Source organism: Oncorhynchus mykiss, chromosome Y, assembly GCF_013265735.2.
Source record: "Oncorhynchus mykiss isolate Arlee chromosome Y, USDA_OmykA_1.1, whole genome shotgun sequence".
Lineage (NCBI taxonomy): Eukaryota > Metazoa > Chordata > Actinopteri > Salmoniformes > Salmonidae > Oncorhynchus > Oncorhynchus mykiss.
In genome coordinates this window covers 11895393-11915012 of record NC_048593.1, presented here as the reverse complement: position 1 = coordinate 11915012, position 19620 = coordinate 11895393, and the positions used below count along the sequence as shown (strand labels likewise).

The 19620-nt window shown below is 46.5% G+C and overlaps 1 protein-coding gene across 1 annotated transcript in view; it reads left to right on the top strand.

Annotated features, from left to right (window-relative positions):
- Nucleotides 1–19620, top strand: part of xrcc4 (X-ray repair complementing defective repair in Chinese hamster cells 4) — a 30194-nt gene that overhangs the window by 872 nt on the left and 9702 nt on the right. Inside the window, exons 2-7 of the mRNA XM_036967303.1 lie at nt 656–804; nt 916–1103; nt 6058–6224; nt 6904–7035; nt 10589–10719; nt 17833–17977. Of these exons, the coding sequence (XP_036823198.1) occupies nt 663–804; nt 916–1103; nt 6058–6224; nt 6904–7035; nt 10589–10719; nt 17833–17977 (905 nt within the window). The 5' untranslated portion in view covers nt 656–662. The remainder of the gene's footprint in view (nt 1–655; nt 805–915; nt 1104–6057; nt 6225–6903; nt 7036–10588; nt 10720–17832; nt 17978–19620) is intronic.

Genomic DNA, 19620 nt, shown 5'->3' with positions numbered 1-19620 from the left:
CTTTAATGGTGTTGTTTTAGTGTTGTTTTAGAATTGAGGAAATTCTGAGACCGAGGTTTCAGCACAGGTGTGAACAGGAAAGGGGAGTGACAGAAATATGTGTCATTGCTGGCTGGCTGGGGTGTAGGTACAGGTGTTACTAGGGATTAATGAATGACTGTCGAACAGGATGTCAGATGGGTGGGTTAAAGTCCATGGTTCTCCTCATTTACAATGCTGCACATCTGACCTCCCATCGCGGTCACTGAGCTCTAATGTGTGCAACTTGGTGTTACTGACTGTCACTGTGGATGAGTATAGTATAGATGAAATAATGTCCATGAGCTAATTAGCAGGACTGCACTGTCATTTTCACATCCACCCACTGGCGGCAGGTAGCCTAGTGGTTAAGAGCATTGGGCCATTAACCGAAAGGTCAAAATCCCAAGCCGACTATGTGAATTAAAAAATAAGCAGGGCACTTGACCCTAATTGAGCAGGGCACTTGACCCTAATTGTATGTCGCTCTGGATAAGAGTGTCTGCTAAATGTAGAGGTAAACAATGATCACAATTGTCACAAATATCCCAACTTTGTTTTATTTCCAATACTTTGTTTAGAGCCAAACAGAATTACAGACGGAATGACCTCACGTGCCTGTGCTGTTTTTTTGCAGGTGTGAGATGCATGTGACGGTGCGTGAGGTCTGTATCTCCTCGGAGTCAGAGACTTCCTACTTCCTGCGAGTGGAGTGGAGGGGGCGGGACTTAGGCTCTGGCTTCCTGTTACTGCTCACTGATGGACAGAATGCATGGAGAGGAGAGGGTAAACACACACACCTGACGAACACGCACGCACAAACATGACCACACACCTGTCTAAACACTCACCTGAATCTTCCTTCCTTCCTTTCCCTCACTCCCTCCCTGTCTGTAGTATCAGAGGATGCAGTGCGGGAGGAGGCAGAGGAGTTGGAGATGCAGACAGATCGTTACATCCAGGACCTCCAGCAGGCCCTGACTGGGACTGGACCCTCTACTGACTACAGCTTCACCTTGACCCATAACCCCGGCCCAATGGCCAACATGACCCTGTCCTACGAGAAGGTGCAGAGGGACATCTCGGTGAGTGGCGTGACGAATCATAACGGTGTGTTTTTTGGCCCCAACAAGTTTTAACGACTATCCTGAACCTTAACCTTTGCCCTTAACCCTATCAAATGTTTTACTTGTAGTATTTATTTGAGCAAGTTAGCCATCCATCATGTGATATCTGTGTACAGTGTCGCATGCACTTTGAGGTTCATGTGATGTCGTCACTAGAATTAACACGGATGATGTTTGTATTATGATCTCATCCTTAAGAGTTGTTCATGGAAGTGAGAGTGAACTGTGTCTCCCATAACCTCATGTCGTATCTCGTATCATATCTCATGTCCCCATTTCCTCTCAGGACCCTCTAACTCCCACTAATTGAGCCCAGGAAGACATTCATGTAGTGAAGAGCCGCTGTAGGAGGTTACCATGCCGTAGAAGTGTTGTTTTTATTGTTAGTAACTGTAGTCTTCCCTTCCCATAGCTGTTATAGGCTAGGGGTATTAAGCCCTCCGATAGGATTAGTGTCAAACAAACAAACAAAATGGAGGCCAGTGGTATGATGAAATACAGGTAGTTATTATTATTCCAACAGTGGAATATTTGTCTCTCATCTTCACAGTATATTAGAACACACAAGTCCGTCAGGCAGTCATATCAACAGCGGGGTTGTATTGGATGGTTGTTGTTGACCAGTGATGACGTCATCCTAAGATATTGTCTTCCTCCGACTCCCTGCTTCGACAGGAAAATTGTACTGTAGAATACGATCACTATGGAGGTAAAACACACACGTAGCCAACTTAGTGACAGTCCGTGTGCTCAGAGGTCAACCCCACACGCACGCACGCACGCACACACACACACACACACACACACACACACACACACACACACACATATATACACATTGTGCTTTGTTGCCATAGTAATAGGGTAATGACAGAATGTAACTCCTAGTGCATGTGTTTCAGTAGAAAAGGGAAATTAATAGGACTGACTGCTTCAGAAACGAGAGTTTTGGACCAGGACGTATACAGAAGTTTCTGTGGTGCGTCATCCCAGATGAAAAAGTCCAAACTGGTTTCTGTTGCTCAACAGTTTATAAAAAGATGAATTCATTCATCATAGAGATATGACTCATTATCAAATGATCCAAGTCTAATGGCTGGTCTTGCAACAGCAGTGTATGTGTGTGTGTGTGTGTGTGTGTGTGTGTGTGCGCGCATGTGTGCGTGCCTGTTGTGTAATTTCTGCAGAGAGTGAGCGTTGATTGACACCAGCTGTAAGAAAAGGGCAAACCTTACAATACCCTTGTAGAACCGTATACTGTAGAACCATATAGAACCCTGTAAAACAGTCCTTGATAAGGAGAATTAGGAACATCGGGGTGGTTGTTGTTTGGTAGATGTGAAGATGGGAATGTGATCCTCCTCTTTTTACTGCACCTCACTGGCCCATAGCAACAGCCCCAGGAAGTCTCCCACATCGCTGCGAGGGTATTATCACCATTACCATACCAGCAGTGATGTGTAACCTCAAACAGCAACATGTACTTGACAATAAACAGTCATATTATGGACCACGGGGCAGCCATTTTCCACTAGTCAGTGGGTTTCCTTGGATCAATGATATTGTGCAACTTTACATTTGATTTTCATTTGGGAGAACCATTCAAGCATTTTTATAGAATGTGAACAACTGAATGTTGTTGACTTCTCATCCTTTCCGTTTTCCTCTGTCATCTCTTCTTGTTGATTTTGATGCAGTCTGTCTCTCAGATCTTGTTGAGTAGCTTTGTGTGTGTGAGGATGTGGAATCACAGGTCTAAACGACCCCCTGAACCCGCTGGTCATTCCCTCTGAGACCTGCTTTGAAAACCAACTCCAGAACCAGCATGTGGATCCATTTCACAAGGCCGCAGGGCCAGACGGATTACCATGACGTGTACTCCGAGCATGCGCTGACCAGCTGGCAAGTGTCTTCACTGACATTTTCAACCTGTCCCTGACCGAGTCTGTAATACCAACATGTATCAAGCCGACCACCATAGTCCCTGTGCCCAAGAACACTTAGGTAACCTGCCTAAATGACTACCAACCCGTAGCACTTACGTTTGTCGCCATGAAGTGCTTTGAAAGGCTGGTCATGGCTCACATCAACACCATTATCCCAGAAACCCTAGAGCCACTCCAATTCACATACCGCCTCAACAGATCCCCAGATGATGCAGTCTCTATTGCCCTCCACACTGCCCTTTACCACCTGGACATCTGTGGATCTGTTGAGAATGCTATTCATTGACTACAGCTCAGCTTTCAACACCATCGTGCCCTCAAAGCTCATCACTAAGGTAAGGACCCTGGGACTAAACACCTCCCTGTGCTTCTGGATTCCTGGACTTCCTGACGGGCCGCCCCTAGGTGGTAAAGGTAGGGAACAACACATCCGCCACGCTGATCCTCAACATGGGGGCCCCTCAGGGGTGAGTGCTCAGTCCCCTACTGTACTCCCTGTTTACTCATGACTGCATGGCCAGGCACGGCTCCAAAACTATCAAGTTTGCAGACGACACAACAGTGGTAGGCCTGATCACCGATAACGACAAGACAGCCTATAGGGAGGAGGTCAGAGACCTGGTTGTGTGGTGACAGGACAACAACCTCTCTCTCAACGTGATTAAGACAAAGGAGATGATTGTGGACTACAGGAAAAGGAGGACTGAGCATGCCCCCATTCTCATCGACGGGGCTGTAGTGGAACTATCATGGTCCAAACACACTAAGACAGTTGTGAAGAGGGCACAACAAAGCCTATACAAATCAAATTATATTTGTCACATGTGCCGAATACAACACGTGTAGACCTTACAGTGAAATGCTTACCTACAGGCCCTTAACCAACAATGCAGTTTTAAGAAAATACCAACAAAAAAAGTAAGCGATAAGATTAACAAATAATTAAAGAGCAGCAGTAAATAACAATAGCGGGGCCATATACAGGGGATATCGGTACAGAGTCAATGTGCAGGGGCACAGGTTAGTTGAGGTAATATGTACATGTGGTATAGTTATTAAAGTGACTATGTATAGATAATAACAGAGAGTAGCAGCAGTGTAGAAGGGGAGGCAATGCAAATAGTCTTGGTAGCCATTTGATTAGCTGTTCAGGAGTCTTATGGCTTGGGGGTAGAAGCTGTTTAGAAGCATCTTGGACCTAGACTTGGCGCTCCGGTACTGCTTGCTGTGGAGTAGCAGAGAGAACAGTCTATGACTAGGGTGGCTGGAGATTTTGGCAATTTTTAGGGCCTTCCTCTGACACCGCCTGGTATAGAGGTCCTGAATGGCAGGAAGGTTGGCCCCAGTGACCGTACGCACTACCCTCTGTAGTGCCAAGCAGTTGCCATACCAGGCAGTGATGCAACCCGTCAGGATGCTCTCAATGGTGCAGCTGTAGAACCTTTTGAGGATCTGAGGACCCATGCCAAATCTTTTCAGTCTCCTGATGGGGACATGAAGGACCCTGGGACTAAACTAGAGGTCGACAGATTATGATTTTTCAACGCCGATACCGATTATTGGAGGACCAAAAAAAGTAGATACCGATTAAAATCGGCCGATTTAAAAAATATATATAGATATGTACTAAGGACAATTACAACAATACTGAATGAACAATGAACACTTTTATTTTAACTTAATATAATACATAAATAAAATCTATTTAGTCTCAAATAAATAATGAAACATGCTCAATTTGGTTTAAATAATGCAAAAACACAGTATTGGAGAAAAAAGTAAATGTGCAATATGTGCCATGTAAAAAAGCTAGTGTTTAAGTTCCTTGCTCAGAACATGAGAACATATGAAAGTTGGTGGTTCAATATTCCCAGTTCTTCAATATTCCAGTTTAAGAAGTTTTAGGTGGTAGTTATTATAGGAACTATGACGCGTCGACTATTTCTCTCTATACCATTTGTATTTCATATACCTTTGACTATTGGATGTTCTAATAGGCACTTTAGTATTGCCAGCCTAATCTCGGGAGTTGATAGGCTTGAAGTCATAAACAGCGCTGTGAAGCAAGCATTGCTTAGAGCTTCTGGCAAATGCAGTAAAGTTAGAATGAATGCTTACGAGCCTGCTGCCGCCTACCACAGCTCAGTCAGACTGCTCTATCAAATCATAGACTTAATTATAATATAATAAAGACATTGTTGGTTAAGGGCTTGTAAGTCTACTGCACCTGTTGTATTCGCCGCATGTGACAAATGAAATTTGATTTGATTTACACCAGGACTGTGTGTGTGTGTGTGTGTGTGTGTGTGTGTGTGTGTGTGTGTGTGTGTGTGTGTGTTTAAATGTGTGGAGGTTAATGGTTTTCATCACCAGTAGATGGACCAGTGTAAAGAGAGTCCCTGTAATGACAGCCTGGGGCACAAACCAAGGTTCACCACAACACCATTATCTGCTGGCCAGTGAGCTCACCACCAATACACTACCGCTGAATCCCTCACAGCAGAAGCAGCAGTGTTTGTGGTCACTTTAGGAGCCACCCAGACACCACAGTGATGTAGTAGCGACAGTCTCTACCCGAATAGGTTCTTATTCTCTCCAGTAGTTAGTCACTGAGTCTGAGTTAGAGAGAGAGAGGCCAATACAGAGAGATTATGAAACGGTAGTTTTTCTACGACATCTAATGGAAGCTCTGCTCGAGTACAACATTCCAGAGCCAACTTGGTCCATCATAATACCGGCCAATAGTGTTTGGGGCTAAATCATTATTGACCAATCGTTTTACTGCCCATGTCTTTACCGGCCAACCAAGTAACTGTCCATCTCGTTAAGGTGGGCACAAGTGTATATGTGTGTGTTTACAGGTGCATATATTAACTCTCTCTCTCCCTTCCTCAACCCCCCCCCCTCCCCCCCCCCCCCCCCCCCCCCCCCCCCCCCCCCCCCCCCCCCCCCCCGCCCCCTTCCAGTTCTGCCTGGGTTCTGTGTTGCTGGGTAAGATTCCAGAGCCAGTGGAGGAGGTTAGAGCGTTACTGACTCACGGTCTAGGACGTGGAACCGCACTGCAGAACCACAACCACTTACTAAAGGAGGAGAACCACAGGCTCAAACAGGAGCTACAACACATCAATGCAGAGTAAGACCACACACACACACACAAACACACACGAAGAGCTCACTTCCCTCCTCTTTAAGAGTCATTACCCAATCCCCAAAACTCTCTACAGGGTAGGACCGCCACTGTATGTTGCATTGTCTAGGAACTGATTTTATGAGTGTGTGTGTGTGGCTGCTGAGGATGGAAAATAGCTCTGAAAGTGGGCCTTAATGACGCACAGACCTGAGAGCTCAACACAGAGGTCAAGATCGAACACACACACAAAGGATGAGGGAACCCCTCGCGAGTGAGTGTTGAGGGCAGTTCCCCTCACCTAGACTGAGTCCATGTGTTTCTAATCATCTCACTGCTGTAGTTTCTCTGATTCTGAAATAGAATATAGCGGTATTTGGTTGCGGAGGGGGAGGAAAAATCTGTTGAGGTTCCCTGGCAACCAACACCAGACGCAACAAACCTTAACCTTGACTGGATTCAGAGGGAAAGAGTGGCTGTTGGCTGCATCAGGGCTGGAGATTTCGATTATGTCCCCTTAGGTTGTTATGACATAAATGTCCTATAAATGGCACAGTCATATTTCTATCCATACCAAGCCAGGGATTGTTGCTGTAAATGCATTTTATTCCATTCCCTTGTAACTCACTCTAACCCTGCTTTCTGTAAGCTCTAACATGACCTGTGTGTGCGTGCGTGTGTGTAGGTTGCAGCGGTTTGTCAGTGGGAAGGAGACACTCGAGTCAGAGCTGTACTCTCGCTTCACCCTGGTGCTGAATGAGAAGAAGGCCAAGATACGCAGTCTGCAGAAGAACCTCACACACCTGCAGGAGACCAGGTACATAGTACACACACGTCCTCCATCTATGACCCAACCTAACGTTACCCCACGGGGGGGTCTGACTGTGAGGAACCCCTCAAGGTCACAGGATATCACTCATAACATTTCCACCCTCCTCTGTAATAAAGGGGAATGACCAAGAGGGTTTGATTTATCAACGTAGCTTCCTTTGATATATTCATCATCTATGTGATAACCTCTTCTGATATGTCCCGTTGGTTTGGTCTTGGTGATTTGGCCATCTGGTGGCACATGCCAGTATGTAAGTGATGAAAGGTGTTATTTAGGTGATGAGAAAATATACAACCTATTGGTACCACATTTAATCCCATACTGTTCAATATAAACTGAATACCAGGCAAATATACAGGATAGCTGCCGACATAAAGTGTCTGTAATAGGGCGTTGGGCCACAGTGCTCCTTGGCGTAGGTTCTGCAAGTGTCTGGATCTCTATTGGAGGGATACGACACCATTCTTCCAATGGGAAATTCTATAATTGGGTGTTGTCTATGGTGGTGTTACGGCTTTCTTCGGGTGAAGGAGAGTTGGACCAAAATGCAGCGTGGTAATTTTTATGTTTAATGAAGACCGTGAAAACCTATACAGCCTATCTGGTGACAACAAACACAGAGACAGGAACAATCACCCACGAAACACTCAAAGAATATGGCTGACTAAATATGGTTCCCAATCAGAGACAACGATAATCACCTGCCTCTGATTGAGAACCAATTCAGACAGCCATAGACTTTGCTAGAGAACCCCACTAAACCACAATCCCAATACCTACTAAAACCCCAAGACAAAACACACCACATAAATAAACCCATGTCACACCCTGGCCTGACCAAAATAATAAAGAAAACACAAAATACTTCGACCAGGGCGTGACAGAACCACCCCCCCCCCCCTTAAGGTGCGGACTCCCGGACGCACATCAAAAACAATAGGGAGGGTCCGGGTGGGCGTCTGTCCATGGTGGCGGCTCCGGCACGGGACGTGGACCCCACTCTATAAATGTCTTAGTCCCTCCTCCTCGCGTCCTAGGAAAGTCCACCCTCGCCGCCGACCATGACCTAGTAGTCCTCACCCAGAATCCACCTGGACTGAGGGGCAGCTCGGGACTGAGGGGCAGCTCGGGACTGAGGGGCAGCTCGGCACTGAGGGGCAGCTCGGCACTGAGGGGAAGCTCGGCACTGAGGGGAAGCTCGGCACTGAGGGGAAGCTCGGCACTGAGGGGAAGCTCGGCACTGAGAGGAAGCTCAGGCAGGTAGTTAGATCCGGCAGATCCTGGCTAGCTGGCGGATCTGGAAGAGTCTGGTTGACTGGCAGATCTGGAAGAGTCTGGCTGACTGGCAGATCTGGAAGAGTCTGGCAGATCTGGAAGAGTCTGGCAGATCTGGAAGAGTCTGGCAGATCTGGCAGTTCTGGCTGCTCCATGCTGACTGGCTGCTCCATGCTGACTGGCTGCTCTGGCTGCTCCATGCTGACTGGCTGCTCCATGCTGACTGGCAGCTCTGGCTGCTGACTGGCTGCTCCATGCTGACTGGCTGCTCTGGCTGCTCCATGCTGACTGGCGGCCCTGGCTGCTCCATGCAGACTGGCAGCTCTGGCGGCTCCTTGCAGACTGGCAGCTTTGGCGGCATCCTGCAGACTGGCAGCTCTGGCGGCTCCTTGCAGACTGGCAGCTCCTTGCAGACTGGCAGCTCCTTGCAGACTGGCAGCTCCTTGCAGACTGGCAGCTCCTTGCAGACTGGCAGCTCTGAACAGGCGGGAGACTCCGTCAGCGCTGTAGAGGCGGAAGGCTCTGGCAGCGCTAAACAGGCGGGAGACTCCGGCAGCGCTGAAGAGGAGGAAGGCTCTGACAGCGCTGGACAGGCGAGGCGCACTGTAGGCCTGATGCGTGGTGCTGGCACTGGTGGTACTGGGCCGAGAACACGCGCAGGAAGCCTGGTGCGGGGAGCTGCTACCGGAGGGCTGGGGTGTGGAGGTGGTACTGGGTAGACCGGACCGTGCAGGCGCACTGGAGCTCTTGAGCACCGAGCCTGCCCAACCTTACCTGGTTGAATGCTCTCGGTCGCCCTGCCAGTGCGGCGAGGTGGAATAGCCCGCACTGGGCTATGCAGGCGAACCGGAGACACAGAGCGCAAGGCTGGTGCCATGTAAGCCGGCACAAGGAGACGCACTGGGGACCAGATGCGTAGAGCCGGCTTCATGGCACTTGGCTCGATGCTCACTCTAGCCCGGCCGATACGCGGAGCTGGAATGTACCGCACCGGGCTATGCACCCGCACTGGAGATACCGTGCGCACCACAGCATAACACGGTGCCTGCCCGGTCTCTCTAGTCCCCCGGTAAGCACAGGGAGTTTGCGCAGGTCTCCTACCTGGCGTAGCCATACTCCCTGTTAGCCCCCCCCCCAAGAAATTCTTGGGGCTGACTCTCAGGCTTCCATCCGCGTCGCTGTGCTGCCTCCTCATACCAGCGCCTCTCTGCTTTCGCCGCCTCCAGTTCCTCTTTGGGGCGGCGATATTCTCCAGGCTGTGCCCAGGGTCCTTTACCGTCCAAATCGTCCTCCCAAGTCCATTTCTCCAAGTAATGCAGCCTCTCCCACTGCTGCTGCTGCTCCTGCTGCTGCTGCCTCTGTTCCTTCTCCTGCTGCTGCTGCCTGTTGACACGCCGCTTGGTGCTGTTGTGGTGGGTGATTCTGTTACGGCTTTCTTCGGGTGAAGGAGAGTCGGACCAAAATGCAGCGTGGTAATTTTCATACATGTTTAATGAAGACGAAACGAACAATACAAAAACAAGAAACGGAACGTAAAAACCTATACAGCCTATCTGGTGACAACAAACACAGAGACAGGAACAATCACCCACGAAACACTCAAAGAATATGGCTGACTAAATATGGTTCCCAATCAGAGACAACGATAATCACCTGCATCTGATTGAGAACCAATTCAGACAGCCATAGACTTTGCTAGAGAACCCCACTAAACCACAATCCCAATACCAACGAAAACCCCAAGACAAAACACACCACATAAATAAACCCATGTCACACCCTGACCAAAATAATAAAGAAAACACGAAATACTTCAACCAGGGCGTGACAGGTGGTGGGAAACGCTAACTCGGGCGCCGCTCTAGAATATTCCATAAGTGTTAAATTGGGTTGAGATTTGGTGACTGAGACGGCCATGGCATTATGGTTTATGTCATTTATGCTCATCAAACCATTCAGTGACCACTCGTGCGCTGTGGATAGGGGGCATAACCATGGTAGCCAGAATAATGTCCAAAATAATGGCATGCCCAGCATTTTTATTCATACATGAACATTAGCATAATGGGGTGTTAATTGCTTAAATAACTCAGGAACCACACCTGTGTGGAAGCACCTGCTTTCAAAATAATCTGTATCCCTCCTTTACTCATGGGTTTCCATTATTTTGCCAGTTACCTGTACTCCCAGGATGCACAACCTTCCCAGGTTGTGATCTTTAACACGTCCATGTGCGTCTGTATATCTCTCGTCTCTCTAACAGGGAAGAGGGAGAGAGCAGCAGTCCAGGGAAGGGAACGAAAAAGACGACAGGACAGACCAGAGAGGAGGATGAATATGAAGCGAGCACTGATGATGAGCAGTTACAGCCTGCTTCTATAGAAGCCACCCAGGGTAGGGTATAACCACCTCCACACACACACACACACACACTTACTTGCAGTTATATGGAGCAGCTGAGTGGGTTTTATCTGTAGGTAATGGATGGAAGGGAAAACATTGAGAAGGATCTGAAGGAGATGGAGTGTGTGTGAATGAGTTGGGGTCAACCCCTCAGGTGCCCCCTCAAGTTAACCCAAAGAAAATTCTACAAATATTAACTTGTGTAAAGAAGAAACAAACGTTCAAGTGTCCTAAAAGCTTGTTGAAAGTAAACTTGTCACTGGCAGTGTGTTTGCTTAGTGGTCTCGTAGTGATGACACCAGAGCATGTGTGATCTCCCTCCCGGAGAGTGTTTAGAGCAGATTTACAGTCAGATGTTACTCTGAGTTACATTAGAGGTGTGTGTGTGTGTGTGTGTGTGTGTGTGTGTGTGTGTGTGTGTGTGTGTGTGTGTGTGTGTGTGTGTGTGTGTGTGCAAGCGATAGTTGTGTGTGGTCCCCTGATTGTAGTCTCTAACCACTATCTCAGAGGAGGTGGCCCTGAGGGAAGAGTTGGAGGGTGAAAGGGGTGGTTGACTAGGAATGATAATAGACCTCACAACACTGCCATCATGGAGCTCAGAAGACCTGTGTCCAGTGTATGAAAGTGTTTATCCTGTACAGACTCATCATTAACCCTAAATTATAAACTGGGTGGTTTGAGTCCTGAATGCTGATTGTCTGACAGCCGTGGTATATCAGATCGTATACCACTGGTATGACTCATCATATACCCTAAATTAACCCACTACACAATGTCTCTGTCTAAAAGTTTACCTTATCTTACCTTATGGGTAAGCTGTTTATTATCTATGCATAGTCAATTCACCCTACATGCAGTGGTGCAGTGGTACTCAATTTTCATACTTGAGTAAAAGTGAAGATACCTTAATAGAAAATGACTCACGTGAAAGTCACCCAGTAAAATACTACTTGAGTAAAAGTCAATAAGTATATTTAAAACCAAATACTTTTAGAGTATGAAAGTAAATGGAATTTCTAAAATGTACTTCAATATAAAAAGTCAAAGTAAATACAATTTCTACTTCCTTATATTAAGAATTGTTTTTCTTCTTTTTTTCTTTATTTACTGATAGCCAGGGGCTCCAACACTCATCGGCCAGATCAGAGTCAGTAGGGATGACCAGGGATGTTCTCTTGATAAGTGTGGGAATTGGACCATTTTCCTGTCAACACCTAAAAGAGTACTTTTGGGTGTCAGGGAAAATGTATGGAGTAGAAAGTACATTATTTTCTTTAGGAATATAGTGAAGTTAAAGTTGCCGAAAATATAAATAGTAAAGTATAGATAGTACTTTACACCACTGCCACTGTACATATTACCTCGACTACCCTGTACCCCCGCACATTGACTTGGTACCGGTACCCCCTGTATATAGCCTCGTTATTTTTATTGTTCAACTTCTTTTTTTAAACTTTAGTTTGTTTAGTGAATATTTTCCGAACCGCATTGTTGGTTTACGGTAAGCCCTACAGTACACCTGTTGTATTTAGTGCTTGTGACAAATAAAATTTGATTTGATTTGAAGTGTGTGCTCAGATGGAAAAAATTGAATAAAAAATCAACTCAAATTTTATTTGTCACATACACATGGTTAGCAGATGTTAATGCGATTGTAGCGAAACCAACAGAATATGTACATAAAGATATACAGTGCCTTGCGAAAGTATTCGGCCCCCTTGAACTTTGCAACCTTTTGCCACATTTCAGGCTTCAAACATAAAGATATAAAACTGTATTTTTTTGTGAAGAATCAACAACAAGTGGGACACAATCATGAAGTGGAACGACATTTATTGGATATTTCAAACTTTTTTAACAAATCAATAACTGAAAAATTGGGCGTGCAAAATTATTCAGCCCCTTTACTTTCAGTGCAGCAAACTCTCTCCAGAAGTTCAGTGGGGATCTCTGAATGATCCAATGTTGACCTAAATGACTAATGATGATAAATACAATCCACCTGTGTGTAATCAAGTCTCCGTATAAATGCACCTGCACTGTGATAGTCTCAGAGGTCCGTTAAAAGCGCAGAGAGCGTCATGAAGAACAAGGAACACACCAGGCAGGTCCGAGATACTGTTGTGAAGAAGTTTAAAGCCGGATTTGGATACAAAAAGATTTCCCTAGCTTTAAACATCCCAAGGAGCACTGTGCAAGCGATAATATTGAAATGGAAGGAGTATCAGACCACTGCAAATCTACCAAGACCTGGCCGTCCCTCTAAACTTTCAGCTCATACAAGGAGAAGACTGATCAGAGATGCAGCCAAGAGGCCCATGATCACTCTGGATGAACTGCAGAGATCTACAGCTGAGGTGGGAGACTCTGTCCATAGGACAACAATCAGTTGTATATTGCACAAATCTGGCCTTTATGGAAGAGTGGCAAGAAGAAAGCCATTTCTTAAAGATATCCATAAAAAGTGTCGTTTAAAGTTTGCCACAAGCCACCTGGGAGACACACCAAACATGTGGAAGAAGGTGCTCTGGTCAGATGAAACCAAAATGGAACTTTTTGGCAACAATGCAAAACGTTATGTTTGGCGTAAAAGCAACACAGCTGAACACACCATCCCCACTGTCAAACATGGTGGTGGCAGCATCATGGTTTGGGCCTGCTTTTCTTCAGCAGGGACAGGGAAGATGGTTAAAATTGATGGGAAGATGGATGGAGCCAAATACAGGACCATTCTGGAAGAAAACCTGATGGAGTCTGCAAAAGACCTGAGACTGGGACGGAGATTTGTCTTCCAACAAGACAATGATCCAAAACATAAAGCAAAATCTACAATGGAATGGTTCAAAAATAAACATATCCAGGTGTTAGAATGGCCAAGTCAAAGTCCAGACCTGAATCCAATCGAGAATCTGTGGAAAGAACTGAAAACTGCTGTTCACAAATGCTCTCCATCCAACCTCACTGAGCTCGAGCTGTTTTGCAAGGAGGAATGGGAAAAAATTTCAGTCTCTCGATGTGCAAAACTGATAGAGACATACCCCAAGCGACTTACAGCTGTAATCGCAGCAAAAGGTGGCGCTACAAAGTATTAACTTAAGGGGGCTGAATAATTTTGCACGCCCAATTTTTTAGTTTTTGATTTGTTAAAAAAGTTTGAAATATCCAATAAATGTCGTTCCACTTCATGATTGTGTCCCACTTGTTGTTGATTCTTCACAAAAAAATACAGTTTTATATCTTTATGTTTAAAGCCTGAAATGTGGCAAACGGTCGCAAAGTTCAAGGGGGCCGAATACTTTCGCAAGGCACTGTATGAATGGGTGATGGTATAGAACGGCATAGGCAAGATGCAGTAGATGGTATCGAGTACAGTATATACATATGAGATGAGTAATGTAGGGTATGTAAACATAAAAGTGGCATAGTTTAAAGTGGCTAGTGATACATGTATTACATAAAGATGGCAAGATGCAATAGAGGGTATAGAGTACAGTGTATACATATGAGATGAGTAATGTAGGGTATGTAAACATTATATTAAGTGGCATTTTTTTTTACATCAATTCCCATTATTAAGTGGCTAGAGATTTGAGTCAGTATGTTGGCAGCAGCCACTCAATGTTAGTGGTGGCTGTTTAATAACAGTCTGATGGCCTTGGAATAGAAGCTGTTTTTCAGTCTCTCGGTCCCTGCTTTGATGCACCTGTACTGACCTCGCCTTCTGGATGATAGCGGGGTGAACAGGCAGTGGCTCGGGTGGTTGTTGTCCTTGATGATCTTTATGTCCTTCCTGTGACATCGGGTGGTGTAGATGTCCTGGAGGGCAGGTAGTTTGCCCCCGGTGATGCGTTGTGCAGACCTCACTACCCTCTGGAGAGCCTTACGGTTGTGGGCGGAGCAGTTGCCGTACCAGGCGGTGATACAGCCCGACAGGATGCTCTCGATTGTGCATCTGTAAAAGTTTGTGAGTGCTTTTGGTGACAAGACACACTTCAGCCTCCTGAGGTTGAAGAGGCGCTGCTGGGCCTTCTTCACAACACCTGTCTGTGTGGGTGGACCAATCCAGTTTGTCCGTGATGTGTACACAGAGGAACTTAAAACTTACTACCCTCTCCACTACTGTTCCGTCGATGTGGATAGGGGGGTGCCCCCTCTGCTGTTTCCTGAAGACCACAATCATCTCCTTTGTTTTCTTGACGTTGATTCTGAGGTTATTTTCCTGACACCAAACTCCGAGGGCCCTCACCTCCTCCCTGTAGGCCGTCTCGTCATTGTTGGTAATCAAGCCTACCACTGTAGTGTCGTCCGCAAATTTGATGATTGAGTTGGAGGCGTGCATGGCCACGCTGTCGTGGGTAAACAGGGAGTACAGGAGAGGGCCCAGAACGCACCCTTGTGGAACCCCAGTGTTGAGGATCAGCGGGGTGGAGATGTTGTTACCTACTCTCACCACCTGGGGGTGGCCCATCAGGAAGTCCAGTACCCAGTTGCACAGGGCGGGGTCGAGACCCAGGGTCTCGAGCTTGATGATGAGTTTGGAGGGTACTTCGGTGTTAAATGCTGAGCTGTAGTCGATGAACACCATTCTCTCGTAGATATTCCTCTTGTCCAGATGGGTTAGGGCAGTGTGGTTGCGATTGTGTCGTCTGTGGACCTATTGGGGCAGTAAGCATATTGGAGTGGGTCTAGGGTGTCAGGTAGGGTGGGGGTGATGGTCCTTGACTAGTCTCTCAAAGCACTTCATGATGACGGAAGTGAGTGCTACGGGGCGGTATTCGTTTAGCTCAGTTTCCTTAACTTTCTTGGGAACAGGAACAATGGTGGCCCTCTTGGGAACAACAGACTGGGATAAGGATTGATTGAATATGTCCGTAAACACACCAGCCAGCGGTACTCCAAGAATCTTGTAAATCTACGTTACACATGGCACGACGGGCAGTCATGGTATAGCTGTGTGGTGAGTGTGCACTCGTGCCTGTGTGTGTGTGTACTGAATCTGTCCGATTCTGTCTATATGACTGGTGTTATTCTTGCACCAGCGATGGCACCAGCGATGACATCAGTGAGTGATCATTGCGTAACCCTCTGTGAGTGAGAAGTGTAGCGGGCCTCTCTGACCTGCCGCCTGGAACACCGCTAACCACACCTCTACTTCTACTGCTGGAGCTCCCAGCTGTGTGTTGTGATTGAGGTGGTAAATAAGGGTTATTGTTGGGCTGAGTGGTAGTTATAAATGGGCCGTTCTGGCTCAGACCGAGTTTTATTTACCTTACTTATATGGGAGGTAGGTAAGATCCCTAGAAGTCTCTTTGTCTCTCCCAGCTGTGCGATGTGATGGTGGATTAGGGTTATAGCAGGGGTATTGGGTAGGTAGGTATTGGTTGTGTCCCTCCCTCTAACAGCTGTGTTCTATGACTGATGGGGAAATAGACATGGGTTCCTGTGTTGCTTTGGTTGCCGTGACAATGAGTCAGTTTATTAGTGTGTTGCCAGGAAGGGCATAGAAAATGGGGAAGGGGCAAAGTGGTTATGTTTTCACTAATGAGAATGAGATAAACTGTGTATGTGTGTGTGTATGTGTGTGTGTGTGTGTGTGTGTGTGTGTGTGTGTGTGTGTGTGTGTGTGGTATAACACACTTTACCAGTTTATTATCTTTCTTCCAGTCTGTTTTTTTCTTGGCTAGCCCCATACCAAGCTGTGTGTGTGTGTGTGTGTGTGTGTGGCTGTGTGTGTGGCTGTGTGTGTGTGGGGCTGTGTGTTGTTAACTGTGTGTGACTCCAGTTTATCAGAACCCAGGTGTCACATTCTGCGCGCGCGCACGTGTGTGTGTCTCCTCCCGCACGCGTGTGCGTGGCTGTGGGTCGTTAACTGTGTGTGACTCCGGTTTATAACGACCCAGGTGTCACATTATTGCTACAGACACCATGGATTGACCTCCCATTTACCCAATGTATCACCCACTCCAGTTGTTAGCTTTTACTTGTATGTTGCCTGCCTGCTTGCCTGCCTGCCTGCCGAATGTGATGAATGAGGCTATTCAGTTTAACACAGTGTTTTTACAGACTGCCAGCCTGAGTGACCAGAGACTCATGTTACTGTTAAACACTGAATAGAACTCTTATTAGACTATGAGTAATAATTCTAAAGCCGGAATATGACCTCCCCTGTACTTGGCTAAATGGACTAATAAGCAAGCAGCCGTTTTGATGCTGATGGATTTCTTCTTCTCCTACCCCCCCCCCCCCCCCCCTTCTCCATCCACGTGTCTATTTCCCCCTCTCCTCCTCCCTCCACTTGTCTACTTTGAGCACGTTTCCCTATCCTCTCATCAGTCAAACGTGCTGATCTGTGGAAGGAAGGGGACACCTGAGAGGGAGGGAGGGAGGAGCACACAAACTCCTTCCTTTATGAACAGACCAGATGTTGGTGGCTGCAGACCCAAACTCTGCTGGTGTTCACTGTGTGTTTAAGAAGCTGAGAAACATGTAGCGAGCAATGTAGTAGGTGTTTTTAAAAAACATTTTACATAGTAGAGTCAAGCATTCTGTTGTGGACGTCTGGAACTCATTTTAGTTTACCACCCAATCTTACAATTGGACTCTGTATTGACTCTGTGACTCAGTAGCTCGAAGGTTACATTTATATACTGTGCGTTCAGAAAGTATTCATACCCCTTGACTTATTCCACATTTTGTTGTATAACAGCCTAAATTCAAAATGGATTAAATATATATTTTCACACAATACCCCATAATGACAGTGAAAACTTGATTTTAGAAATGTTTGCAAATGTATTGAAAAGGAAATACAGAAATATCTTGTTTACGTAAGTATTCACACTTTGAGACGTTTCTATCAGCTTTGCACATCTGGATTTTGTGATTTTTCTCCCATTGTTCCTTGCAGATTTTCTCAAGCTCTGTTACTTTAGATGGGGAGCGGCGGTGAACAGCAATCTTCAAGTCTTTCCACAGATTTTCAATGTGATTCAAGTCTGGACTTTCACATTATTGTTCCGAAGCCATTCCAGTGTTGCTTCGGGCTGTTTACTTTCTGAAGGCATTGTATTTTGACTTGTGTGTGTGTGTGTCTTCTCTCCTCAGGGACTTCGCGTAGCCGCAGCCCATTGGACGACAGTCTGAATGACATCCCAGACGTGGCACCCTCCCGTAAACGCCGCTTCCGCCACCTGCAACCTCCTGACACTGTTGCTAAGAGACCGACCTCGGAGCCAGCGCAGAAACCGAGGTACGGACACAACACACACACACACACACACACACACACACAAATAGTGGCAAGGGTGGCTGAGAAACACATAGGTCTATGACATGACGATGAGTTTCCCAACATGGTCTCCTGGGTAGATCTGTGTGGTAGATCTGTTCTGAATCCTGAGTGCTGGTTTCTGTCTGCCAAACACACCCCCGCTGGGCTTTGGTATTTCTCGTCTCTGAAATGGGAATGTCACTTTGTTCTGCCCCCCCCTTTCACTCTCTCTTCCTCCCCACCCCTCTCTCCCTACTTTTCACTCTCTCCCTACTTTTCTCTCTCTCTCTCTCTCTCTCTCTGTCTCTCTCTCTCTGTCTCTCTCTCTCTCTGTCTCTCTCTGTCTCTCTCTGTCTCTCTCTCTCTGTCTCTGTCTCTCTCTCTCTCTCTCTCTCTCTCTCTCTCTCTCTCTCTCTCAGCATCTGAGACTTTTTCATAGATATGTAAAAGGCACTTGTTTTTCCACTGATATTCTGTCTGTGTTCATGAATGGGAAAATAACTTCATGTTACAGCTTTACACACCTAGCAGCAGGCGAGCTCTCAAACAAGACTGGATCACAACAGAGGGAACTACCGTAGCTTTGAAAACCAAACTGTTTTTAGCCAAATTCCATACGTGATTGTGTGATTTACATGGTAGCTGTCATAAACTGGGTCCACTCTTGCCACCTCACAATGGTGACACCATGTCTGTTAGCACGTGACACCCATCTCTGTTTATGTGTGTATGTGTGCTTGCGTGCGCACTTGCGCGTATGTGCGACTGTATGTATAAACTGCTCTTCTCACACATGACAGGCAGGATAAACATTTCATCACCAGGCCAACAGTGGACCGGCCAGAGAGGGTTGGAAGACCGGGGCTTTTAAATTCCCTTAAATAATCCCTATAAATAAAATACTCACCCTATAATACAGACTGTGGCTTAGCGTAGTTAAACATTGTGTATAATGCGACATTAGATGAATCCACAATGCTACGGGTTGTCTTTCGCTATTAACTCATCACTGTTGGTCAGCGGGAAGAAGGAGAGGAGATGACATGAGTGGAGTTGAGAGGAGGAGATGGGGACAAAAAGAGGATCACGAGGTTAGTTCGTAAGAATCTATTCATCATTCTGTCACCACACACTTAACTGTGTGACATCGTTCCCAGTGTCATGGATCTGCTTGTGGCTGCCATGCGGTGACAGCCGATGAAGACATAATGCCACCACCTCCTAGTCCTGAAGAGAGGAGAAGAAAAAGAGGAAACAAGAGGAGAGGAGATTAAAAGGAAAAGTGTATTTGTTGACCTATAGGCTCTCCATGTTCTAGTTGCGGCTGCTAGGACGGCCCTGAACTTACCCCATCAGCTGGCCTCACATTTTCCACCCCTGCAGTGTGCTAGTGGACAACCCTTACCACGGCTGGCCACCCTACGGCCCTATCACCCTACGCTGCAGCTCACTTTTGGTGTTAAAATGCCACTGCTCTCCTGCAGGCTCAAACTGTTGGCTGACTGACTGGAGTTAAGTCACTCATGGACCCACCAGAGAGAGTTGGAAGAGAGCTTTTAAAAGCACAAGAAGTACCTTAGGAGAAAAAAAAACGCTGAATAAAAAGACCATTCAATCTACAG